Below are 21,336 nucleotides of genomic sequence, written 5' to 3' on the forward strand. Positions count from 1 at the left end.
TATTATACCTCCCGGACAGCAGATGGCACCCTATTCACAAATCCACAATTAGTGTGGTGCATAATTGAGGAAACGTAAACCGTCAGTGGTAACAGAGCACGTATTCAAAGCATGATGGTGTATACCGCTGACACCAACTGCAGTCTCCACAGATGAAAACAAAAGGCTAAACCCCAGACCAGACACTCACTGCTCTTTTATGTGTGAACAGTGTGTGAAAATGCCTGCTAACACCTGTTAGCAAGTTAACACCTCTCAGTCAGCTGCCAACAAACAAAAAAAAGAAACGCATGTAAATGCCATTAAATAAAACTCTGCTTTTTGTATCGTATTAGTTTTTTTATTCCAAATCCAAATGTATTAAGTATGAGGCAAAATCACACACACACAGACAGACACACACACACACACACACACGCACGCACACACACACACGCACACACACACACACACACACACACACACACACACACACCCAAACAGAGAGCCAGGCTGCAGTATCTTTTTGCAGTCTCCTGAACTGCACCAGGCTCTTAACCAGGAGCTCCAGGGCATTTGGGGCCAAGATTACCCAGCTGAGTGCAGAGGGGAACGGGGCGAGGGGGACACACGCTGTTCCCAAACGCTCCCAAACCGCTTCCAGACCCGTCAGCCAGCCCTGATAAAAGTGTCACCCGTGTAAAATACACCGCGCTCCTCGTACTGGACGGAAAGGGGAGGGGAGTCTGGGTTCTTTTAAAGGCTCATCTGTGTGCTGCTGCCGCCTCAGTCTGGAGTCATTCATCTGCTGAAACCAGAGGCAGCCAACCCTGAACCTGCTGGGGTCCCCAAACCCTGAACCTGCTGGGGTCCCCAAACCCTGAACCTGCTGGGGTCCCCAAACCCTAATCCTGCTGGGGTCCCCAAACCCTGAACCTGCTGGGGTCCCCAAACCAAATCCTGCTGGGGTCCCCAAACCCTAATCCTGCTGGGGTCCCCAATACTGGTCCTGGTGGGACCCCCAAACCCTGAACCTGCTGGGGTCCCCAAACCCTAATCCTGCTGGGGTCCCCAAACCCTGAACCTGCTGGGGTCCCCAAACACTAATCCTGCTGGGGTCCCCAAACCCTGAACCTGTAGGGGTCCCCAAACCCTGAACCTGCTGGGGCCCCCAAACCCTGGTCCTGCTGGGGTCCCCAAACCCTAATCCTGCTGGGGTCCCCAGCTCTGGTCCTGGAGAGCCGCTGAGTGTCTAAGCTTTCATAAGCGCTTTAAATCTTCTCCCTTAGACTGCGACAAGCCCTGGCTGGTGCTGCTGATGTTCACATCAGCAAAAGAGAGGCGGACTCATTTCCCAACAGAGACGAGGACGTCAGGATGACGCAACACCTCTGTGCATGATCCTGCAGGTTTCCCGAAATTTCAACACATCCCAATCTGGAACGTCGCTCATAACCGGAATGCCACACTCCGGAATGCCGCACTCCGGAATGCCGCTACACAAACTACCTCTACAGCATCACGTATAAACTCCTACACAAATGAGACCAGTGTGTGCAGTAAGTGTTCAAACAGGCACTCTGGGTCTTGTGAAGGTAATCAAGGTTTGGGGGCACATTCAAAGGTAGATTATGATTTTCGCTCGCTCGCTCTCTCGCTCACCCCTGGTTGAGGTCGTTCTCCGTGTTGTCCAGCCACAGACGAACGGCCACAGCGTTGCCCTCCCGGCACTGGGTGAAGATGTCGTCCATGACGCCTCCTCCCCCCTCCTCTTCCTCTCACTCTTCCTCTTCCTCTTCGTCCTGGGCCTCGCTCTGCTGGGTACGGTCAGTGGGGGGGGGAAGGGCCAGAGCAGAGGGCAGTACAGGGGACCAGTCTGGAATCTCACAAAGGTTTTGGGGGGGGATCTGTACCCCCCGAACGCTGAAGGGGTGCTGAGTGCCACTCAGCTACAGGAAGACAGGGGGCGCTGTGCCTCCTCTCATCACACTCCTGTACAACAGACCAGAGAAGAGCACGAATAAACAGTTAAGTTACACTTTATTGACCCTGTGGGGTAAGTTGTCCTCTGCACTTGACCCATCCTAGTTACTTAGGAGCAGTGGGCAGCCACAGTGCAGCACCAGCTCCAGCTCTGTGGCCAGTCCCTTGGTCAAGGGCAACGGCCGGAGTGTACCTAACCTGGCAGGCTTGTGTTTCAGTGTGGGAGGAACCCGGTGTACTCAGAGGAGGCGCACATGAACACAAGATAATGCTTCTGTTCAGTAGCGATGCTACAAAATGTCTGTTCCATGGTAGCTCATGGTAGCTCTCTGTTATAAATGAGTTTCCCATACAGACCTTTGTCCAGCCCAGTCCAGTCAGAGTCAGAGTCTCCATGTAAGGAGGCAGAGCACCTGGCTGTGCCCTTATTCAACTCCCTGAAGCGTCCGTCCCACGCGCGGACTACAGTGGGCGGGACGAGGAAGCAGAGCGGACCGGGCATCGGAAACGCTCTCTCTGCTCTGGCCCCTCCCACCACCCGCGTGGGACCGCCCCCCTCTTCCCACGGGACGGGGGGAACGCACTCCCGCACATTGCTCTGCGGGACGGGAGGAAGAGCAGGATCACAGCCTGCTTCCAGCAGGTGCCCAAGAATTTCCAAATATCGTTCGCCAGGCGTATCTAGTTCTGAATATTGGCAAAAATATGCTTTTTTTTTTTTTTTCAATTGTGCGTAATCATTCTGACATTTTTATTGCCCGAAAGTCTCTCTGCGCTACCCTGGGACGGCCAGCCGCCCCCCTGCTGCTGATGCCGCGCCCCCGCGCACGGGCCCGGTGTCTGCGTGGCCATGTTTGGGCCGGTGCTGCAGCGCTCAGGCGCCGGGCCGAGGCCCCCCGTGCCGTCCCGCCGCGTTCGTGGCCCCGCTCCAGCGCGCGCCTGGCGTGCGCTACGCGGCTCATAGCGCGCATTCCACCGCCTGCTCCATTCCTGGTCGCCACGGCGATACGGCACGAGAGGCCGAAGCTGTGCCGCCGATACCGCACGGCGCGAAGCAGAGAGCTGGCAACCCCCCTGCAGACGTGACCGTGCTCACGATACAGCACGGCCTCCAGTGCTGTACCACTTTTATAGAACAGTCACAATGTGTAGAGAAAATTAATAACACAATACTATTTATTTTGTTAGGTTTTTTTTTTCTCGCAGGTAACGGTTAGTGCACATGTGCGATACTGTTCACAAGCAGGCTGTTTGAATAACTGTTACTGATTTACAATAACAGCCAATCAGCATCCAGGATTGAAACGACCCGTTTTATAATGTGTGTTAGGGACCCGGGCTCACAGTTCAGAGATTGCAGGTTTGATTCCCCAGCAGAGTACTGCTCAAAGGTGCTTAACCTGAACTGCTTTAATAAACGCCCAACTAGACATTTTCACAGTGAAAAAAGTGAGCTGTGTAAGTTGTTCTGGATAAAGGCGTCTGTTATAATGCCTGAATGTAAATGTCTGCCAGTACAGCGGACCCCAGATTGCTTCCAGCAGCATCAGTGGTAAAAATTCCCTTTGATCAAACTATTAATTTACTATAATTATACAACATTTGTCAGCAGGATGGCTTAGGAAACACGAACATACAACAAAGTCTAGTAGACACAGGATGTGGTTACACTATGTGAGTACATTTCACAATTAGTTAGCAAGCAAGGTCAACACCCACCACTTATCTGCACCAACTCTCATGGATCTCTCTGCATACATAGATGTTTCTCACATGAATGCAGTAAATTACTGCAGAAACACTTTATGCACCACCACCAATCTATAGTATAAGTCTCTGAATGAACTTTGCACATTTCCACAGTGAACCTGTGGTGAGTAGCCCAGGGTGGAGTTTGGGCGTGCTTCAAGGTGTGTAAATGAAACCTCAAACTCCAGGTACAGCTCAGTGTGGCAACCAACTCCCTTTGCAATCAGATGAGAAGATTTCAGTGTGGTACAAACACACAAGCTCTTACAGCAACTCGAAACCAACAGCACAATGCCAAGGGGTGGATTTAAGTCAGTTCCACAAGAGAAAAAGGCAACATTCTGGAGTCTGGACTTATTTGATTTAGCCTGCTAAGTCATATGGGACGAACCTAACAGAAGCCCCACTACACAAGGTTATTTACACACCGACTGCCCGCAACGCAGCGAGACCCTATTTCGTCTCCCTGACAGCAAGCCGTCATATATCAACAGAGAGCGACACACACCACCCAAATTTCACACAGAACTGCAAAGCCCCCCTCCCTCACCTTCTGGTTTTTCTGAAGCTGGTTTGCAGCGCATTCCTGACAAATCGCTTAGTCTTGCGGCTTCGACGGATTCCGCGTCACTGGCAATATGACAACCGCTGGCTTCATGAGAGTTTTTCTTATTTTTAAATAAGACTTGGCTTTTAGTACCACGTACTCGTACTGTCTGACAGGGGAAATTGAATGAAATGTTTCGTTACCCACCAATCAAAGTTACTGAATAGCGTTTACTGGTGCAACGCGTAGACGTGCGTTATGCACAAGTAGGCTATAGCCGAATGTACAGTATAAAAAAGTATAAAAATAGAAACGGGAACTGATTCAGTCAGTATGACTTTTTTTAAATATAGCTAACCACAGTATTGCAACAGAGGGGCGAATAATGAAAACCTCAAATTAATAAACTACAGTGCCTGATTCCTTAGCAGACACTCTGGCGTCATCATTTCATGTTAGTTACCAACTAAGAAAACACAGCCAGCAGCGTAACCAGTTATAAAGTCAAAACGTTACAAAGAGAAAGAGGTAGGCCTAATTAAACAGTAAGGTCTTACTGTTTACAGTTATCTAGTAATAACAATTAAAAGCAATAATCTTCCCTGTGAATTTGAATGACCTCACTTCCATTCGAAGTTAACTAAATCTGTATTCGCCAAGTTAACGCGAGCTAGACGACGGCCAACTTTATAGTGCGTTAAATCAGTCAGCTATTCTATCTGGCGACCGGCTTAAGTGTAACCAATGAAAGTTTTCAAATGTCGAACTAAGTAGCAATAGCCGACCAACTGGCTAGTTATCGATATATTTTCGGTCTTCCCAGCGAGAGGTTAGGAAGTACAGCAACTAGTTGGCCAGTGAGTGAAGTCATTGGTTAGCAGACATTAGCTCGCTGTATTTAACATTATCCACAGACTAGAAGGGAGATGTGCATTACACTGCCACTACCGATTAGCTTTTTTTCCTCAAAAAAGCAAACTCGGGTCTTTTTAATAGGGCTTTTCTGGGAGAAGCAGCTGACTGGGGTAAGCTAAAATTAGTTAGCCAGCTAAGTTTATCCTCTCTCTCTTGGGCGTTCGGTCGGGGCTACAGTCTTCACTGAACCGGACGCAGTCAGCTAGCAGCTTTCTTGCTATAGTTAGCCAACTAAATATGCCTGTAACATTAGCCAGCTAGCTGGCTACGTTTCCCAAGGAACAGATCTGCCAAAAAAATAGCAAGCTTGTGGCAAGACAGTAGAAAACTAAGCATTCATCAAGAAAGCGTGCAGTAAAAAGAAATGAATTACCTGCCGGTTCGAGTACAGCCGCTTAGCGATATTATCCCCTTTAAAAAAAAGCCTGGAAAAGCGAAAGACTACGAACTGTCCCGATATCCACACCGCCACACCCTCGTTCCACACAAAAAATACCCCTCTGACGTGTAGTGTGCGAGCGAGTGTAGCCTGTCCGTCCCGGTCCAGGTCGGCAGCGCTGCACCCCCCTGCGGGCGGAATATTTTGCGCGAGCCGTGAATTCGTCCAGTGTGGCAGAAAATGTCGGCGAATTACACCCCCTGCGGGTACATTTTTTAAAGATATCACAGGCCCTATTTGAAACGATTTTCAAGTTACAGTGTTGAAGTTAACAGGCTTAAATGATTCAAGATTCAAGGTAGCCCACAAGGCGAGAAAAACAAATTCATTATAATTAATTTTTTAGGATTAAAAAAATGAATACATTTCAAGAAGAAGGTAATAGGCTACATAGCCACATTAGTTATGTAGCCTGGATTAGCTCGCTCAGCAATATTTTGCCAGGGAAAATGTATATCCTACGGCAATAAAACGGCATAGATATTATCTGCCTTTACCTCGTGACAAATGGGCTAGTTACTGCATAGCGAAAACACGTTTCATTTTGACATAGCCTATATTATGAAATGAAGTAATGACTATGTCAACAGCTAAGAATTATATCAGTAGTTTGGACTTGTTTTAACAGGATATATTGCAGTGAAATTGTTGGTTCCCTGCCTGACAGCTGCCGCGGATCCAATTAACCATCGGGAGATTATGTTATGCACATGCACATCCAGCACGTGCCTGTTCGGGAGCAAAGTGTACGAGCACTCCCGCTAGAAGTAGTTTACAAACAGAACAGTATTAAAAACATGACTTTTAAAAGTTTGGGGGCTGGCTGTATTGATGTTTAGAGACATATAAATGCGGAAATAAACGGAAATTATGAAAACCTATAACCTATAAGAGAACAGTGATAGACCCATTTCAGTTTAAATTCAAGCCAAATACACTTGACAGATAATGCATGTCACATAATTAAGATTGGCCGAAGGTTTAAAGCACCAGATCAGGCTAGTACAGCGAGTTAGACTAATTAAACAGTTTAATTTCAAAAGTCATTCAAGTACGAGACTTATTTCCATATGTGGGCAAGCCCTAGATTGGCGAAGACAGCTTTTCTCTTCAGTTTTGAGAAGAAATCTCACAAATCTTTATCCTCTCTCACAGATCCTCGGTGATTTCTGGTCCAGGCCAGGCTGCACAATCGGGGTGGTTTTGCAGTTGGACAGTTTTGGCACTAATTTGAGCCCATAAGTATGCAGTGTGACACAAGTGATGTTGCATACATTAAACCATTACAGATTTAAAGCCTTATCGGCGCCAACTTTCATACATACATTGTATCCATTAACACGGTTTTGAACATGCTTAAGTACCTTGCTCAAGGGTACATTAAACCATTTTACAAAAACGCGCAATCACAAATTATGTCCACAAACCGTTTTGTTATACTCTTAACCTAGAAGCATCATACGGGGTGTGTAAATCTTTAGTACCTTAAGTGTGTATGGTCACAAAAAAATCCGACTGAAACGACGCCGCAACAATGGCGAGACTGATGTCTTCTGCCCCCCAGTGGCTCATAGGTGTAAAGACATTTAAATAATTCTGATTGGAAGGTCAAAAACAAGGGCTCACCGTTGTCCTTCACAATGTCCTCTGTAGACTAGTATGTTTTTCCAGTAAGAATTTATTAATTTCAGTTTACAATATAGTCAGATTTACAGCAACAACTCTTAAAAAGCCACTTTATTCACTGGAGAAAAAATTAATTCAGTTGAATTTTTAAGGTTGTCTAAAGTTCCCCATGCAAATTTGCATAAATTCCAAACCCAATGGCAGAACTTCCAAAATATGTGAATGCATAGACCCTGGATCCTGAGATTATTGTGGGGGGACTGTTCCTCTGCCTTGTATTTTGGTGGCCACACCCCTTTCCATTTTGATTGGAGGAAACCAAATCAGTCATTTCTCTTAAATTGTAACATTGCAACAGTTTACATGGCCAAGAATTCATTAACAAATGTCTATGGTTTCCACCAGGGGGGGGGGGGGGGGCAGTGGTCCATGGACCCCTGGGGGGTCCTTAAAGGCACCGTAGGGGGTCCCGGGTCAGACTTGGTATGCAATGACTATATATAGATTTAGGAATGTATTGATGAACCTGGGTAGGCGGTCCGTGGGTCAGGTGGAAAACCCCCAACATACGTAAGTCACATGGTTAGACAGCCAGGTTGCAATTGGCTGACGCACCTTAACTCTTCTGCAGTGTGTGAGTGAGAGAGTAACGTTAACAGCTTCAGGTGGGGTTTGAAATGTTAAACAGGAGTGGAACACATAGCCTCTGATGCACTGGCCTCTGAGCTGGTGCAAGAGATTTCGTCAATCAAAATGACAGGCCTCGTCACAGCAGAGGGAAATTCACCAAGCCCATAACAGACGGGAAGTACAGCGTGCTGCAGCACAATCGCTTACTTGTTTGAACCAATCAAAGGCCTTGCCTCTCCCTGCCCCAGAAACACGGCAATGATTGGTTCCATCCAGTGAGTGACGGACAGGCACACTGTAGCCCCGCCCAGTCGAGGCTGCAGAGAAATCCTGAGGCTGGTGCTCAACCACAGGGGCGGATGACATCACACTAGACCCTCAAAATCGTGACCTCACAGACGCACCCCCTACCCCCACCCGTCCGCTGGACCATCGCTCTCTGTAGGTAAGAGCTCTATTCAAACTCCCAATAACATCACCCAGGTGGGTACTACACACTGACAGGGGTTGAGCAAGGCTGCCTGCCGCCTTTGCTCTGAAGCATTTGTGCTTAGTATGAGCAAAGCAATACATAAATGCTACCCATTATAGTAATTATAGTGATTATGAGGGGGAAAGATTGTCTGAAACGGTTAATAATACATGTTGTCTTTTAATTAAAAAAAGAGAAAAGAGTGCACATTCCGGCGAGCATTTCCAGGTAGAATGGCTTTGAGTCCCAGCTGCAGCAGTGTTAGCTTCCTGACCAGTACTCCCTGTATCACATTACAGGCGTTTAGCATACGCGCTTATCCCAAGCGACTTATACAACTTTTTACACCGCATTTATACACTGCATCCATTTATACCGCTGAACATGCACTGAATCAATGCAGGTTAAGTCCTTTGCTCAAGCGTACAACGGCAGTGTCCTTCCTCAGGAATTGAACCTGCGACCTTTCGTTTACAAGACCAACTCCCTCGCCCGTTACGCTACACTGCCGCCCAAGCGAGGGCGTCTCTTCGGCACCGCGTGGTCCTACGCGGTCTCCCCATCACTCGCTTGGCGGCTGAGCTGGAGAATCGTGACGGGACGACGCCGAGCCGAGATTCGGCGAGGACTGGGCGCCGCCCGGCGCACTTGGCGGATCGACCCGCGGCGGCAGAGGGAGCTTCTCCGGTGGCGGGACTGGGGGCGGGGCGGTGGCCAGGTCCGGCAGGGTCCTCAGCGTCTCAGACAGCCGCGGTTTCGCCGAAAACGCAGGTACCGCCACTGCTGCTGGTTCTCCAGGCGCTTGTGACAGAGTTGGCGGAAGCTGTACCGTTTCCAGGGCTGTAGGTGGCGCCAAAACTGGCGGAATATCTACCATTACTCCACCAGTAGGTGGTGCTATAATTGATGGAATATCTACTGTTGCACCACCACTAGGTGGTGCTATAACTGATGGAATATCGACTGTTAGTCCACCAGTAGGTGGCGCTATAATTGATGGAATATCTACTGTTGCACCACCACCAGGTGGTGCTATAACTGATGGAATATCTACTGTTAGTCCACCAGTAGGTGGCGCTATAATTGATGGAATATCTACTGTTGCACCACCACCAGGTGGTGCTATAACTGATGGAATATCTACTGTTAGTCCACCAGTAGGTGGCGCTATAACAGGTGTAATATCTGTTACCCCACCAGCAGGGGGCGCTGTAATTGGCGGAATCTCTCCTACTAGCCCCACTGAGGTTGAAGCAAATGCTGACGGCGACTCCGCCACAGTCCCTTCAGGCAATGCCGCCGTTGCCGTGGGTACGGTCTCCACGGCGGCGCCGGCCTCTGCCGATTTGGCCATCTCCCCGGCCTTGGCCTCCATCTCTTCCAGACGTCGCTGCACGATTCCGGGCATCAGCTGGACGTAAGTGCCCATCAGGCGGTGGTTGGAGCGGATCAGTTTGCCGGCGCAGCTGTCCACGCAACGCTCCTACGAGAGGGGAACGCGTTTGTCAAAAATTAGAAAAAGAAACATGGCTGACGAAGGTCATCGGTGGTGCAGAAACATTGAATCCCTCAAAATGAGAATTTTCTGTTATTACAGCCAGTTCCGTTAAGCTGACCCCTCCCTTAAAGCAAAATAAAAGGTGTGTCCCAGTCAAACCGCATACTTCCGCGCTAGCAATGGTTTACTAACCTACATACACTAATGCCATAGGGTGTTAGGCTACGCTGCCGTCGAAAAAAACTGTATATAATTAAAAGGTTCATTGTTTTATCGCGACATGACACGGAACAACCACCCGTGCTGTATGATGAAACCGCAAGGCACGAGGCCGTATTCCCCAACAAGCACGAGGCATTCATTACAGTCAAGACAAAACTACATAAGAGCTATATGCGCCAGTCAGTGAATCTGATCGCAGTCGGGAACATGGCGAAATACGTTTGTTTGTTATTTTTATAGTTTCATTTTACCTCATCCATCGTGAGATTCCTGTAGTTAAGGTTGCTTGTGCATCGCTGGAAGCAGATCTCTGTCATTCGATTGTACACGAGGAGGAAATCCCGGAGCTGCAGACCGGATCAAGAAAACAGAATAAATCCATACACACAAAATAGTAGTTAATTTACGTAGCTACGGGTACACATTGCTTCTACAGTTAGAACGTTATGACCAAACTTACATTTCGTAGTTGTTGCTGGTCTTGTTCCATTCTGGGGAGTGCTGGTATATCACAATTCGAAACGGTCTAGACAGGGATTTCGAAATATCACCACGCAAAAGGCAGCTGAATAACTAAATTCGCTTTCGCCTCGTTTAGCACAACAACATTTGAGTATAAATAATACTTTTCTGGCTGATTTTTTATGACTTTTAGACCACAGACATACAGGCGACGTGACTTTCACATAGGCGCAGCCATGTTTTCCTTAAACGCCCGCCTACTTTTATGACATCATTCGTGACGTACATGGCCAGTCCTGGCAGAAGTCCGACAGTGCTTCTCCGTGGTCCATACCTGTTCACGTATTTGAGTCTAAAACGGATACTCGTCCTGCTATCATTCTTATATCGCCTACTTTATTTACTTGACAAAGCCTTTCTTCGACACAACTTAGATTAGTTACATGTCATGCAAACCACTGGATTAGGATGTTTACCGAGCCACCGCATGTTAAGTTCCTTTTGGGAACAGCCGCATAGTTCTGATAATAAAATACACAATACTGAAGTAACAAACCTTCCTTTAGCCTCGTGCTACACGGCTTAATTTTGGAGTCAATTAGCCCCTGATATTGAAAATGCAATGACAGCACTAAGTAACCCTTATCCAATATTATTTTAAGGTCTTAAGCGAACAATACTGTTTTCAGACGTTTAATTGATTTAAAAAAAAAAACTTATGGTAGCCATTGACAAAAAGTAGTGCTCAATGCTCAAAACTTTTAAAATATGTATAAACTGACAAGCACACTTTTTACAATAAAAATGCATTTTTTTAAATTCTTTTTATTCTTGTACAACACAAACACACTTCATCATACAACATCACACAAGAGTATAACACGACATCACGGTGTGAATTCAGCTGCATCAATCTAACCTGATTTTTGTCAAAAGCAGACGTTTGATTAAAGTTAAATAACGAGTTGCCACGGCGGGAATAGTCATTAGATACTTGAACACGTGTCCAAATTCTTGCAAGCAGGAATCCTGAAGTCGGGAATGTTAGCAATATGCTAACATTCAAGCAATATAACATTAATAAGCAATATAACATTCGGGAATGTTAGCATATCGCTACCGAATCACAGGAGATTCAGCATAAAACATAAACATATAACAGACACAAATAATTTACAATTTAGACAGTACCACCTGGAAAGGCAAATGAAGTACACAGAATCCCAACTGGTGAGAATCATTGTGCTGGTATCTCAATGCATATATATGAAAAACAGCAACAAACACGAGGCAATTTATGTTGCATAGTGTGTTGCAGGTCCTCTCTGAATTAAAGAAATAATTTCAAAAGAGAAATACCTGACATTTTTATATCAGTCACACTTATAAATAATGATTTAACAATAAGAGCGCAATGGGAAAATGTAAAAATGATAATGTTCTACTGTTGAACCGTTGATACAATGAAAAACTGTTCTGAAATTTCCCATGTCTCTCTGTCATTTTTAGGGGTACATTCAAACTCCAGTTTCAAGAGACAATTTAAACTAAAGCTCTGACAAAGCTGGATAATCTCACCATATCTTTCTGAAAATAATACCTAACAAACAAAGAACCACAATGTAGCACATACACATACACCCCCCCCCCCCCAAAAAAAAAAAAAATTACATTGAATCAAAAAAGCAGTTGTTTGCCGGAAGTTGAGTGTTTGAGGTTGTGTTTTTCACTTGTTCCAGTCTCTAACAGGAAGTTTGAGCAGAGGTACTGCAGGGGGTTTGTCTCTGTTTGGCAAACACAAAGTCAAGCCGAAGGGCTGTTTTTTCTCCCACATTTGTACCGTGTGTTCTCATAAACTCAGCTACCAGTCACCACACAGACGCCATTCTCACAGTGGCACACATAGCAGGCAAGGCTGAATTATGTCTGGCGAGGTCACATGACCAGATTAATAGAAACCTCAGACTTGTGTACAGTACAGTGCACACTAACACAGACACATTTCTACACTGCTTTGTATGTAAAGAATGTAACCTGTGTAAGTCGCTCTGGATAAGAGGGTCTGCTAAATGCATAAAAAAATAAATATACAGTGTACTGCAGGAAGAATTATAACATGAAAGATATGTAAGTGTAAAAATAATGAAAACATACCTACTCCACACAAAAGGACTACATATATTTGAGATAAGTGATCTCACCCAACTTCTGGAATGTATTTAATAATAAATAAACTAATGGATTTCTTCAGAAGTATCAAGATCTGGTGCAGGTGCTGCTCCACATACGATTTAAGCTGGATCAACCAATGACCTATGACATCACAATGCTGGCTCAGACTTTCTAGAACCAAGCAGACTGCAGGGAAGCCAAACTCACAAACTGTACTCCCCTTCTCCGGGTGCTCAAGAGACACAAAGCATCAGGGGGTGGAGACTGTTGTCACGGGTTACCTACTATCAGTGTCAAAAGCCTGGCTCTGATTGGCCCTAGTGAAGAAGCGAGTGGGGTCGTCATGCACGTTGTCAAAATCCATCAGACCCTCCCTCTCCCTCTCCAGCCTCCTCTCCAGCTCCTCGCTCTCCATCGCCACCTGGTGGCTATTCAGGTAGATGCTGTTGCGGGAGATCATGGGGCTGCTGTTCCGGCACGGCATGCCGGGCTCCGCCTCCACCTCCGCCTCCACCTCCAGGAAGTCCAGCTGGGACGGGTGCTCCGCCCGGCTCTGGCCCGGTCTGGGGTTCTGCTTGTTCCTGTGCTTCTTCCTCCGCTTCTGACCCACCACCAGGTCCAGGGAGGCGTAGGACACGTCCTGCTGTGGGGGCTGGAGAGGGGAAAGGAGGGGGTACAAAGTGTTCTATAACCGAAATTCGCTCCCCAATCAGAATCCACTTCTTCATTTAGGCCACTAAACAGTCATACTGATGATTGGTTACTTATGCGTGAAACCTTTCCCACCAGGGAGTTTTATTCTCACCACCGTCTGATCGTTTTTCTTCCCGCTGGGGAGTTATTTTTCTGCCTCAACTGCTCACTTTTTGGGGGTCCCCTTTTTTTCAAGGCTGATTTTTTTTACCCCATTTCATTTTGTATTCCCACAGTAAAAAGCACTGCACAAATAAAACCAAATTGAACTGCACTGGATTGAATTGAATTGAACTGAACTGAACTGAAATGATTTGAATAGAACTGAACTGAATAAAATGTATCAACTTGCTGACATCAACTAAAGTGCAAGTATGTTCATTCATTCAAGTGTGTATGTGTGTGCATGTGTATATACGTGTGTGTATAGTGTATGTGTATGTGTGTATATATGTACAGTACTGTGCAAAAGTCTTAGGCACCCTAGATTTTTAAATATAATATATAGTATATATTTGGTCTTAGATGTTCATTTTTTGTTTTCTGCATTAGTGTGTCAGTAGAAAAGAGCAAATTTGATATTTCCAAACATGAATTTTTCCAAAAAATGAAATTGAAACATTTTTGTATGTGTGTGTATGTGTGTGTGAGAGTGTGTGTGTGAGATAGAGAGTGTGTGTGTGTATGTGAGTGTGTGTGTCTGTGAGATAGCAGTGAGAGTGTGTGTGTGTGTGTGAGAGAGAGTGTGTGTGTGTATGTGAGTGTGTATGTGAGTCTGTGTGTGTGTGTGTGTCTGTGAGATAGCAGTGAGAGTGTGTGTGTGTGTGTGTGTGTGTGTGTGTGTGTGAGACAGAGTGTGTGTGTGTGTGTCTGTGAGATAGCAGTGAGAGTGTGTGTGTATGTGAGTGTGTGTGTGAGTCTGTGTGTGTGTGTGTGTGTGTCTGTGAGATAGCAGTGAGAGTGTGTGTGTGTGTGTGTGAGAGAGAGTGTGTGCGTGTGTGGGAGATAGCAGTGACCTGTAAGTCAGGGTTTATATTTAATCACTGCGGTCGGATCACTTGACCAATGTGGCTTCCCCCCCTTTCATCTCTGGGTGCCCTGCTCTCTGCAGCGGCTGAAGGTGTGAGGGGCGGTAGGGGGGCGGTAGGGGGGCGGTGTGAGGTCCTGCCGCCAATACGGCGCATCGCTCGACCACACAGCCTTACGTCAGCGCTGTCCACATTTCAATATGTAGTCCACATTCGGCTATGCAGTCCACATTTCACTGTGTAGTCCACATTCGGCTATATAGTCTACATTTGGCTATGTTTGGCTGCCTGCATTAGACTATTCATTGGGCGACATCTGATGCTACAACCTGAAATATGTCCTCATGCTCCCTCTTTCGCCCACAGAACCTGGGTCAAATGCCTAAAGGATGATCGGCCATGTTTGATCCGCCAAGCTTTCACCGCCAACAGCCTTTCAGGTGTCATGAGACACCATGCGAGGAGAGAGAGAGAGAGAGAGAGAGAGAGAGAGAGAGAGAGGGAGACAAAGAGAGAAGGAGAAAGAGAAAGGGAGAGGTGAAAGCAGTTTACCTTCTCCTCCCTGGAGCGTGTGGTCATGTGTTCGTAGAAAACCTCCCCTCCCCCGCCAGCCCCCCCAGCACCTGCACAGAACAAACAAACAAGCGTCAACGTGCGTGTGGTGAACAACCCAAAGGTTTTTTCAAAGTAGATTTTTCTTTCTGTCTCCAACAGGCCACTTGACGGTACACACTACATATGCTACTGTCTACAAAACAAGAACAACCAACCTTAAAATATTTTCCAAAACAAATTCATTAGAACAAGGGAAAAAATATTATTCTATAATTATCATCAAAACTTGGAAACATTCACCACTCGTGCAATGTGTCTTATTTGTTTTGCCAAATCAGCCAGATGTCACACCTGCGTGAGGGGGGGGGGGGGGGCGGATACTCACCTGTCCTGTCTGGGTTTATGTTGCCATATATGGGGTTCTCTTGATCCAACGTGACCTCAGGACTGTAAAACAAACAAAAAACAATATCACGCAGGCATTCACTGATGCAGACCGCGCAACTGACAAGCACGATTTCCCCCACAATCCTTCTGGGCACACTTCTCTGCTCTGACGACTCACTTCCGCTCAACCAGGCATCGTCATCTACTGTCATTTTCATTTTATGTCAAAGGAGTATAAATTTGGTCGATAGCCTGTCATTTTTCCGACGGCGGTTTGGTGCCGCAGCACGTCCAGAGTGCAGTCCACGCGCAGGCTTGAAGCGGTCACTGAGGTGAGGGACGGCGCTTCATGGTTAACAGTGTCAACAATAAAAGCGAACAAAGCCTTCGGTCCAAACCCACAGCTTTCCGGGCTACAGTCCAGTAGGCTACGCTGAACAGCATACCACATCACAGAATAAGCGCTCGTTCTGTCCTTTTTTAATTTTTGTTCACATGCTTTCCCTTCGAGCCAACACTGAGCCAATAATCTCCCGATTTTTAAGCGACAATTCAGTAAAAGCTACAACCAGTCGGTAACTAACATTTTTTTAAAAAACAACAGCGCTCAACCACTGCTAACTTTCATACTAGGCTGAATCCAGGCTCTGCTCAGTTGAACGCTAAACAAGAATTCGGTCTGGATCGCTAAAATCAGTTTGCCGTCAGAATTCCGTTCGCGCTTACATCTTCACGGTGAATGTTTCGGCGACACTGTAACTCCCCAATTCGTAACCCTCGATTGAAGATGATCTGAAGAAGCCTTAAGGCCTCTCAACTCAAAAGAGGCAAGATAGATCAATCAGAATTTAACTACAGGGCTGTCAGTGTGCGTCCGCCGAGAATGCGAACACAGTGCTAGTGCACGTTACGAAATGCAAACGCACAGACCAAAAACAAAATGAAACGCAAGATCTGTAACGCATACAAGTATATGGACTAAACGAACAATTAAAACAGACATGGAGTAAAACAGGGGGGTAAAAGACTTACCTGTCCATGTGGTAGGCCTCGGGTTCAGGGCACGGGTACTCTTCAACGGCTATAAAAAGTGAAAAGCAGTTTTGTGTCGGTTTTAAATGTGCGCCTTAAAATGTGCTTGTTTTTTCTGTACAGTCCATTTTCCTAAGTGCATCTGTCAAAGGACAGTTACCCACAACAGTTACTTTAAGGAAGAAATAAATAGGAATCATATGTTACTCTTCAGATAAGGACATTAGCCTGCTAATTTGTTAAATAACTTCAGAAATATTTAGACGTAATTCAGGTGGATATTTTTGGAGTGACCAAGAGTTTATAAACCCTTGTCTGTGAGTAAAATAAGCTACACACTACTGAAAAAAACAACCAACAACAAAAAAATAAGACAAAATTGAATTTTGAAATGCAGAAGATGGCCCTGTCCGCTACGGAAGAATACACTCCTGAGGTCATGCTTAAGTGTGCAGTTTCCAAAAGATGGGTCAAATCCCACAATAAAGGAGGTATGTAGCTACAAAATGCAGAAAAATGACAACCGCATGTCCCGAACGGGGAGTACACAGCAGCTGAGCAATTCTACTGAATTTTTACATTTTTAATTTAAATCAAACTGAAACGTTTTAACCGATACATTTAAATCGAATCGTACAGCATTCGAACGGCCCGCTAAGCGTTCCGCGTTGTGTGATTTATTCACGCGCGCCCGCCCGGACTTCTATGACGAAAAGCAAAAAATTAACCAGCGCACCTACGCTTACATTCACCCGTGTTCCCCAACGGGTTTTTTTTTTGTTTTTTTTAATGTAAGGTCCTGCCACGCTGACAGAGATCGCCCCAAAAAATATTTGGGGGTGTCCACCATAAGACACAGAGGCACAGTGTTGCTATACATACATGTGGTGCCCTCACTCTTACCAGACAAATTACATGTCCAAGGAGCACCAGCATACTAAAGTATACACTATCATCTACTGTAGTCTGCAGCGAATTGTTTCCATTCAACATTGACCTACATTGCATTACAGTTTAACCACGCAGCAAAAAGCCCAGTGTTAAATTAACTCTTACAGAGTACATATTGTCCCACTGTGTTACCCAAACATAGACAAACCTAGGCCTAACTAATTCGTGAATAACTCTGTTTAATGAATGCTGACCAGTAACAGTGTGTATCATTTCTGTTAAAAAAAACAAAACAAGTAATATATGTTTTAAATCAGAGCTGACGTTGAAATGCACCGCATCTTTAAAATGGACTCGTTTTTCCTTCGCGTTGTTCTCAGTGTGATGCTCTGGTTCTCATTGTGATTTTCACCTGTGTGTATGACAAGCTAGCTTAGCAAGCACAGCCACACATTTCAGGGGGGGAGGTCGGTACCAGTTCTCCCCTGGGGCTACAGCAGTGCTTCTGACCTCTGACCTCTGGAGGTAGTAACCTCCGTAGGTACCTCTGAGGTACCAAGACTAAGCTACAGAGGAAAGCCCCCCACTCTCTGCCTCCCTGAACCTCAAATGACCTTCAGAACGCAGTCCAATCAGAGAGCTTAATTTCACTGAAAGGGTTTCAGCCAAGGATATGGGATGCCTTGTTCGAAGTGCTAGTTTTTTTAACTGCTTTTTTTGTGGCTTGTAGTATGTATCATAAATGTCTGTCAATGTATGCAATTGCGAAACTGAGCAGCCTTCTCAGCTCTGACTTCCTTGTAAAATATACACACTGGGACTGAATCCGGAATTACTGGGACTGCCCAGTTATATGGGTAAAAAAACAAAAAAATACTTGAACAAATCATACAGCACATTTACTGTGGATGCATAGGACTGACTAGACCGAATGAATCTTAGGCACATGCAATGACAGAATGAATCTTAGGCACATGCAATGACAGGATGATTCTTAGACACATGCAATCAAAGGATGTTGCAATGACAGGATGATTCTCTACGCACCTTCTCTTCGAGCATCTCTCCGTCTCAGAGAATAAAGAATAGCATTCAGGCACAAGGAGATCGCCAAGATGGTAGACACCAAAGCCAGCGCCACGGCCATACCTGTATTACAGTCTACAGTAAAAAAAATTTAAAAAAACAGCAATACAGTTAAATCCATGTCAGTGCAGTCTGTACCACTGTCACCTCACGGCAAGAAGGTCCTGGGTTTGAATGTTGGCCCGAGTCCAGGTTTCCTAAGGGTACTCCGGTTTCCTCCCACGGTCCAAAGCTGGATGCGTTAATTAATTAGCAAGTACAGTCACACATTTCAGGGGGGAAGGTCGGTACCAGTTCCCCGCAGTGGCCATAGCCGTGCTTCTGACCTCTGACCTCTGACCTCTGGAGGTAGTAACCTTCGCAGGTACCTCTGAGGTGCCAAGACTAAGAACTAAGCTATGGAGGAGAGTGAAATATAACCGGTGTGATGGTAACAGAAGTCGCTTTGTCACAAAGAGGTTGCAGGTTTGGTTCTCAGGTGCAGGTAATACCATTTGTAAAAGGTACTTAACCTGGATCAGTAAATAGCAAACTGTTTTGTGTGTAAATAAACTGGTTGTACTTCAACAAATAATTAAGCCAAGTATAAGTATGGCGTACGAGTCATTCTGGAAAAAAGAATGTCTGCTAAATGCCTGAAAATGGAAATGATAAAATGATCTTTCATTTCTGAGCTACGCCCAAGTCCACTGTGGATAATAAGTGGCTGGATCTCTTTGCTGTCAACTGTCATTTAAAAAAATGTAGCAGATGGATTTTGACCCAGACACACACACACACACACAAACACATTTTTTTTGCATTAAAAAAAAAAAAACTAAAATTATGCTTTTAGAATACAGACACAAAAGCCTTTGCTTGAGGTGAAGACTGATTCAGTGTTACGACTTTAAAGTTGCAACAGAGCTATCGGAATTACCACCTCAATATAAACGTTTAACATCATTCGATGCGACGTAGGCCTACGCATTGAATTGTCTCCATTTGGCACTAACTTCATTAACTAAAACACGTAGTGTGAATTTAGATCATTTCTAAAGGAGAATCCTGCGGTAGGTTTACGTACACAGTAAAATGTTCGGTGTTAAATCAGCTCTGTGAGGGAGTAGCGTAGCCTACGTGATTTCAGCCGGGCTCCTGTGAGGTCTGTTAGATTTGAATCAGTATCGAATATTAGACTGTGGATCCTAACGTGCACAATAATAATATCTCTGCAACCACTTACCAAGAAAATAACATTCTATTATTCTCTACATCAAAATGGATATCGTAGGCTACAACCAATTTGTCATTTAAGGTAAGCGCTTGGAAGTCGTATCAATAACTGATCGTAGGCCATTGAGTAAGCAAACAAGTTTTGACTTGGTATCAGTGAAAATGGGAAACCATACCGAGAACCAGATTAAATATGTCGTTTTGTAAGTGGATCCTCCAACGACGAAACACCTGCTAATATACCCCAATTCTTCTGTTGCGCAAGTTCCACTGCATGCGTTAAGTCTGATCAAGATTCATTTTAAGTCTGCCTCGGCTTAAAAACAGTACGAAAATTAAGGTGCCAGTTACAATGAGCAGCCTAATCATGCGCAGAGCCATTCATAAAAATGTAAGACATTAAATAAATAAAAAAATCTGAAAGCCTAGCTTTTAAAATGTAACATATATTTTTAAAGCTGCTTCGACTGGTAACTTGCATGCATGGAAGACGTCAACCGCCAGTTAACAAACAGTACACAGGGGAAAGGCCTTACCCATTTCAGACTCAGCGTCGGGCAAACAGGTATGTTCGACTGTCGATGGTGATCTAAATGACCGTGGTCTCGTGCGAGCTCGAGGACATCGCAGAAGACCGAATATTCCTTCCGAGTTGGTTACGGCTGCTCAGGCACTTGACATGCCGAGTCTATTTTTACTTCTTCGTGTCTTTTTCGGTTGCAAACAGGAAATGTGGCGGACGACCACATCGCTGCAACCTGTCACGTTAGCAAAGTCATCTGTTGAAGATTTATCTAAAAAAAGAAAAGAAAAAAACAATTGTACATGACTGTTATTAAGTGAATAGGGAAATTACATATTTAAGCGTTTCTGAAAATGAATCTATCAACTTCTGTTTCAAAACTACTACAAGCCTACTGTTCGTGTTAAGTTAGTTGGTGAACACGTAGTAATATAAAGTACGGCACATCTGATTTCATATTTCCTAGTTTTTAATTTATTATTGCTTCACAAAAAGGTGTAGGCTGCTCCTTTAACGCGATAGTAGCCTATCGAATGGCCCAAGATTAGCTTTAAATTAGCAGTAGAAGTGAAAAACGCAGATTCGTTTTTACTTATTATGACCTAGATTCAATACGACTGTCATTCAGTCCATTGTCTGCAAGAAAATGGTTTACAGGCAACCCAATGCTATAGCTTTAAAGACAGATGGTATCATCTGTAGTCTGTTTTATTATTGTTATTGTTATTATTATTATTGTTGTTGTTATTATTATTATTATTATTATTATTATTATTATTATTATTATTATTAATAATAATCTATTTATTTATTTGTATTGATAATGCTCCAGTCTCAAGGAACCAAGTGTGTACGCAAAAGAGAATGAATTACGCGAAAACAAGAGCCATATTATACTGCGAGTCACCCTGGATGAGAACGCCTGCTAAATGAATGCAATGCAATTAAATGCTACGCTGTGCAATGTAATGCAATGTCACGTAATGTGAATGCAGTGTTGTAATGCTGTAACGTAGCTTACCTCGGTGCATATTTACAAAGTGGACGGAGACGGTTTCAGTAAAAGCGCGTTTTCTGCGGAGAGACAAAATAGGCTACGCACCACCGTCAGCATCACAAATTCACATAAACTGCTGAATTCCTCTGATCACCGTTGCGTGAATGTTATCCCACCGTGATGACAGTTGGCAGAACTTTTTCTGATTATGTTAACAAATTTTAAAGTTTTAGTT

At 45.0% G+C, this 21,336-nt stretch overlaps 3 protein-coding genes across 4 annotated transcripts in view; all 3 read right to left on the reverse strand.

The window, feature by feature from the left end:
* LOC135264323 (integrin-linked protein kinase-like) overlaps nucleotides 1-5,791 on the reverse strand; it is an 18,872-nt gene extending 13,081 nt beyond the window's left edge. Inside the window, exons 1-2 of the mRNA XM_064353186.1 lie at nucleotides 5,547-5,791; nucleotides 1,642-1,971 (exon numbers count right to left, since the gene is read on the reverse strand). Coding sequence (XP_064209256.1) covers nucleotides 1,642-1,730 — 89 coding nt within the window. The 5' untranslated portion in view covers nucleotides 1,731-1,971; nucleotides 5,547-5,791. The remainder of the gene's footprint in view (nucleotides 1-1,641; nucleotides 1,972-5,546) is intronic.
* Nucleotides 5,792-8,500: 2,709 nt separating this feature from the next.
* On the reverse strand, nucleotides 8,501-10,811 carry timm10b (translocase of inner mitochondrial membrane 10 homolog B (yeast)). Of its 2 annotated transcripts, XM_064352831.1 has the most exons (4): nucleotides 10,521-10,811; nucleotides 10,312-10,407; nucleotides 9,544-9,823; nucleotides 8,501-9,501 (listed from the first exon to the last, which is right to left on the reverse strand). In XM_064352831.1, the coding sequence occupies exons 1-4, from the start codon at nucleotides 10,548-10,550 to the stop codon at nucleotides 8,903-8,905; spliced, it is 1,005 nt and encodes a 334-aa protein (XP_064208901.1). In that variant the 5' UTR covers nucleotides 10,551-10,811; the 3' UTR covers nucleotides 8,501-8,902. The 2 variants fall into 2 exon arrangements, with proteins under 2 accessions (XP_064208901.1, XP_064208899.1); XM_064352829.1 differs by having other exon boundaries at nucleotides 8,501-9,823; nucleotides 10,521-10,809.
* A 1,640-nt stretch (nucleotides 10,812-12,451) lies between these two features.
* LOC135264135 (uncharacterized) lies at nucleotides 12,452-20,308 on the reverse strand. Its single transcript, XM_064352832.1, has 6 exons — nucleotides 20,118-20,308; nucleotides 18,328-18,441; nucleotides 16,390-16,438; nucleotides 15,356-15,417; nucleotides 14,968-15,038; nucleotides 12,452-13,346 (listed from the first exon to the last, which is right to left on the reverse strand). The coding sequence occupies exons 1-6, from the start codon at nucleotides 20,119-20,121 to the stop codon at nucleotides 12,972-12,974; spliced, it is 675 nt and encodes a 224-aa protein (XP_064208902.1). The 5' UTR covers nucleotides 20,122-20,308; the 3' UTR covers nucleotides 12,452-12,971.
* Nucleotides 20,309-21,336: the final 1,028 nt, after the last annotated feature.

The sequence above is a fragment of the Anguilla rostrata genome, chromosome 9 (assembly GCF_018555375.3).
Source record: "Anguilla rostrata isolate EN2019 chromosome 9, ASM1855537v3, whole genome shotgun sequence".
Taxonomy (NCBI): Eukaryota; Metazoa; Chordata; class Actinopteri; order Anguilliformes; family Anguillidae; genus Anguilla; species Anguilla rostrata.

Bases quoted from the DNA above. Each gene is read 5' to 3' on its own strand.
- timm10b (XM_064352829.1), bottom strand. From the start codon at position 10,550: ATGGAACAAGACCAGCAACAACTACGAAAT. The intron at 10,408-10,520 runs GTAAGTTTGGTC...TCCGGTCTGCAG, and splicing joins ACCAGCAACAACTACGAAAT to CTCCGGGATTTCCTCCTCGT. The intron at 9,824-10,311 runs GTAAAATGAAAC...CCCCTCTCGTAG, and splicing joins GGAATCTCACGATGGATGAG to GAGCGTTGCGTGGACAGCTG.
- LOC135264135 (XM_064352832.1), bottom strand. The intron at 15,418-16,389 runs GTAAGTCTTTTA...TTTGTTTTACAG, and splicing joins GAGGCCTACCACATGGACAG to TCCTGAGGTCACGTTGGATC. The intron at 13,347-14,967 runs GTAAACTGCTTT...TCCCCTCTCCAG, and splicing joins CACGCTCCAGGGAGGAGAAG to CCCCCACAGCAGGACGTGTC.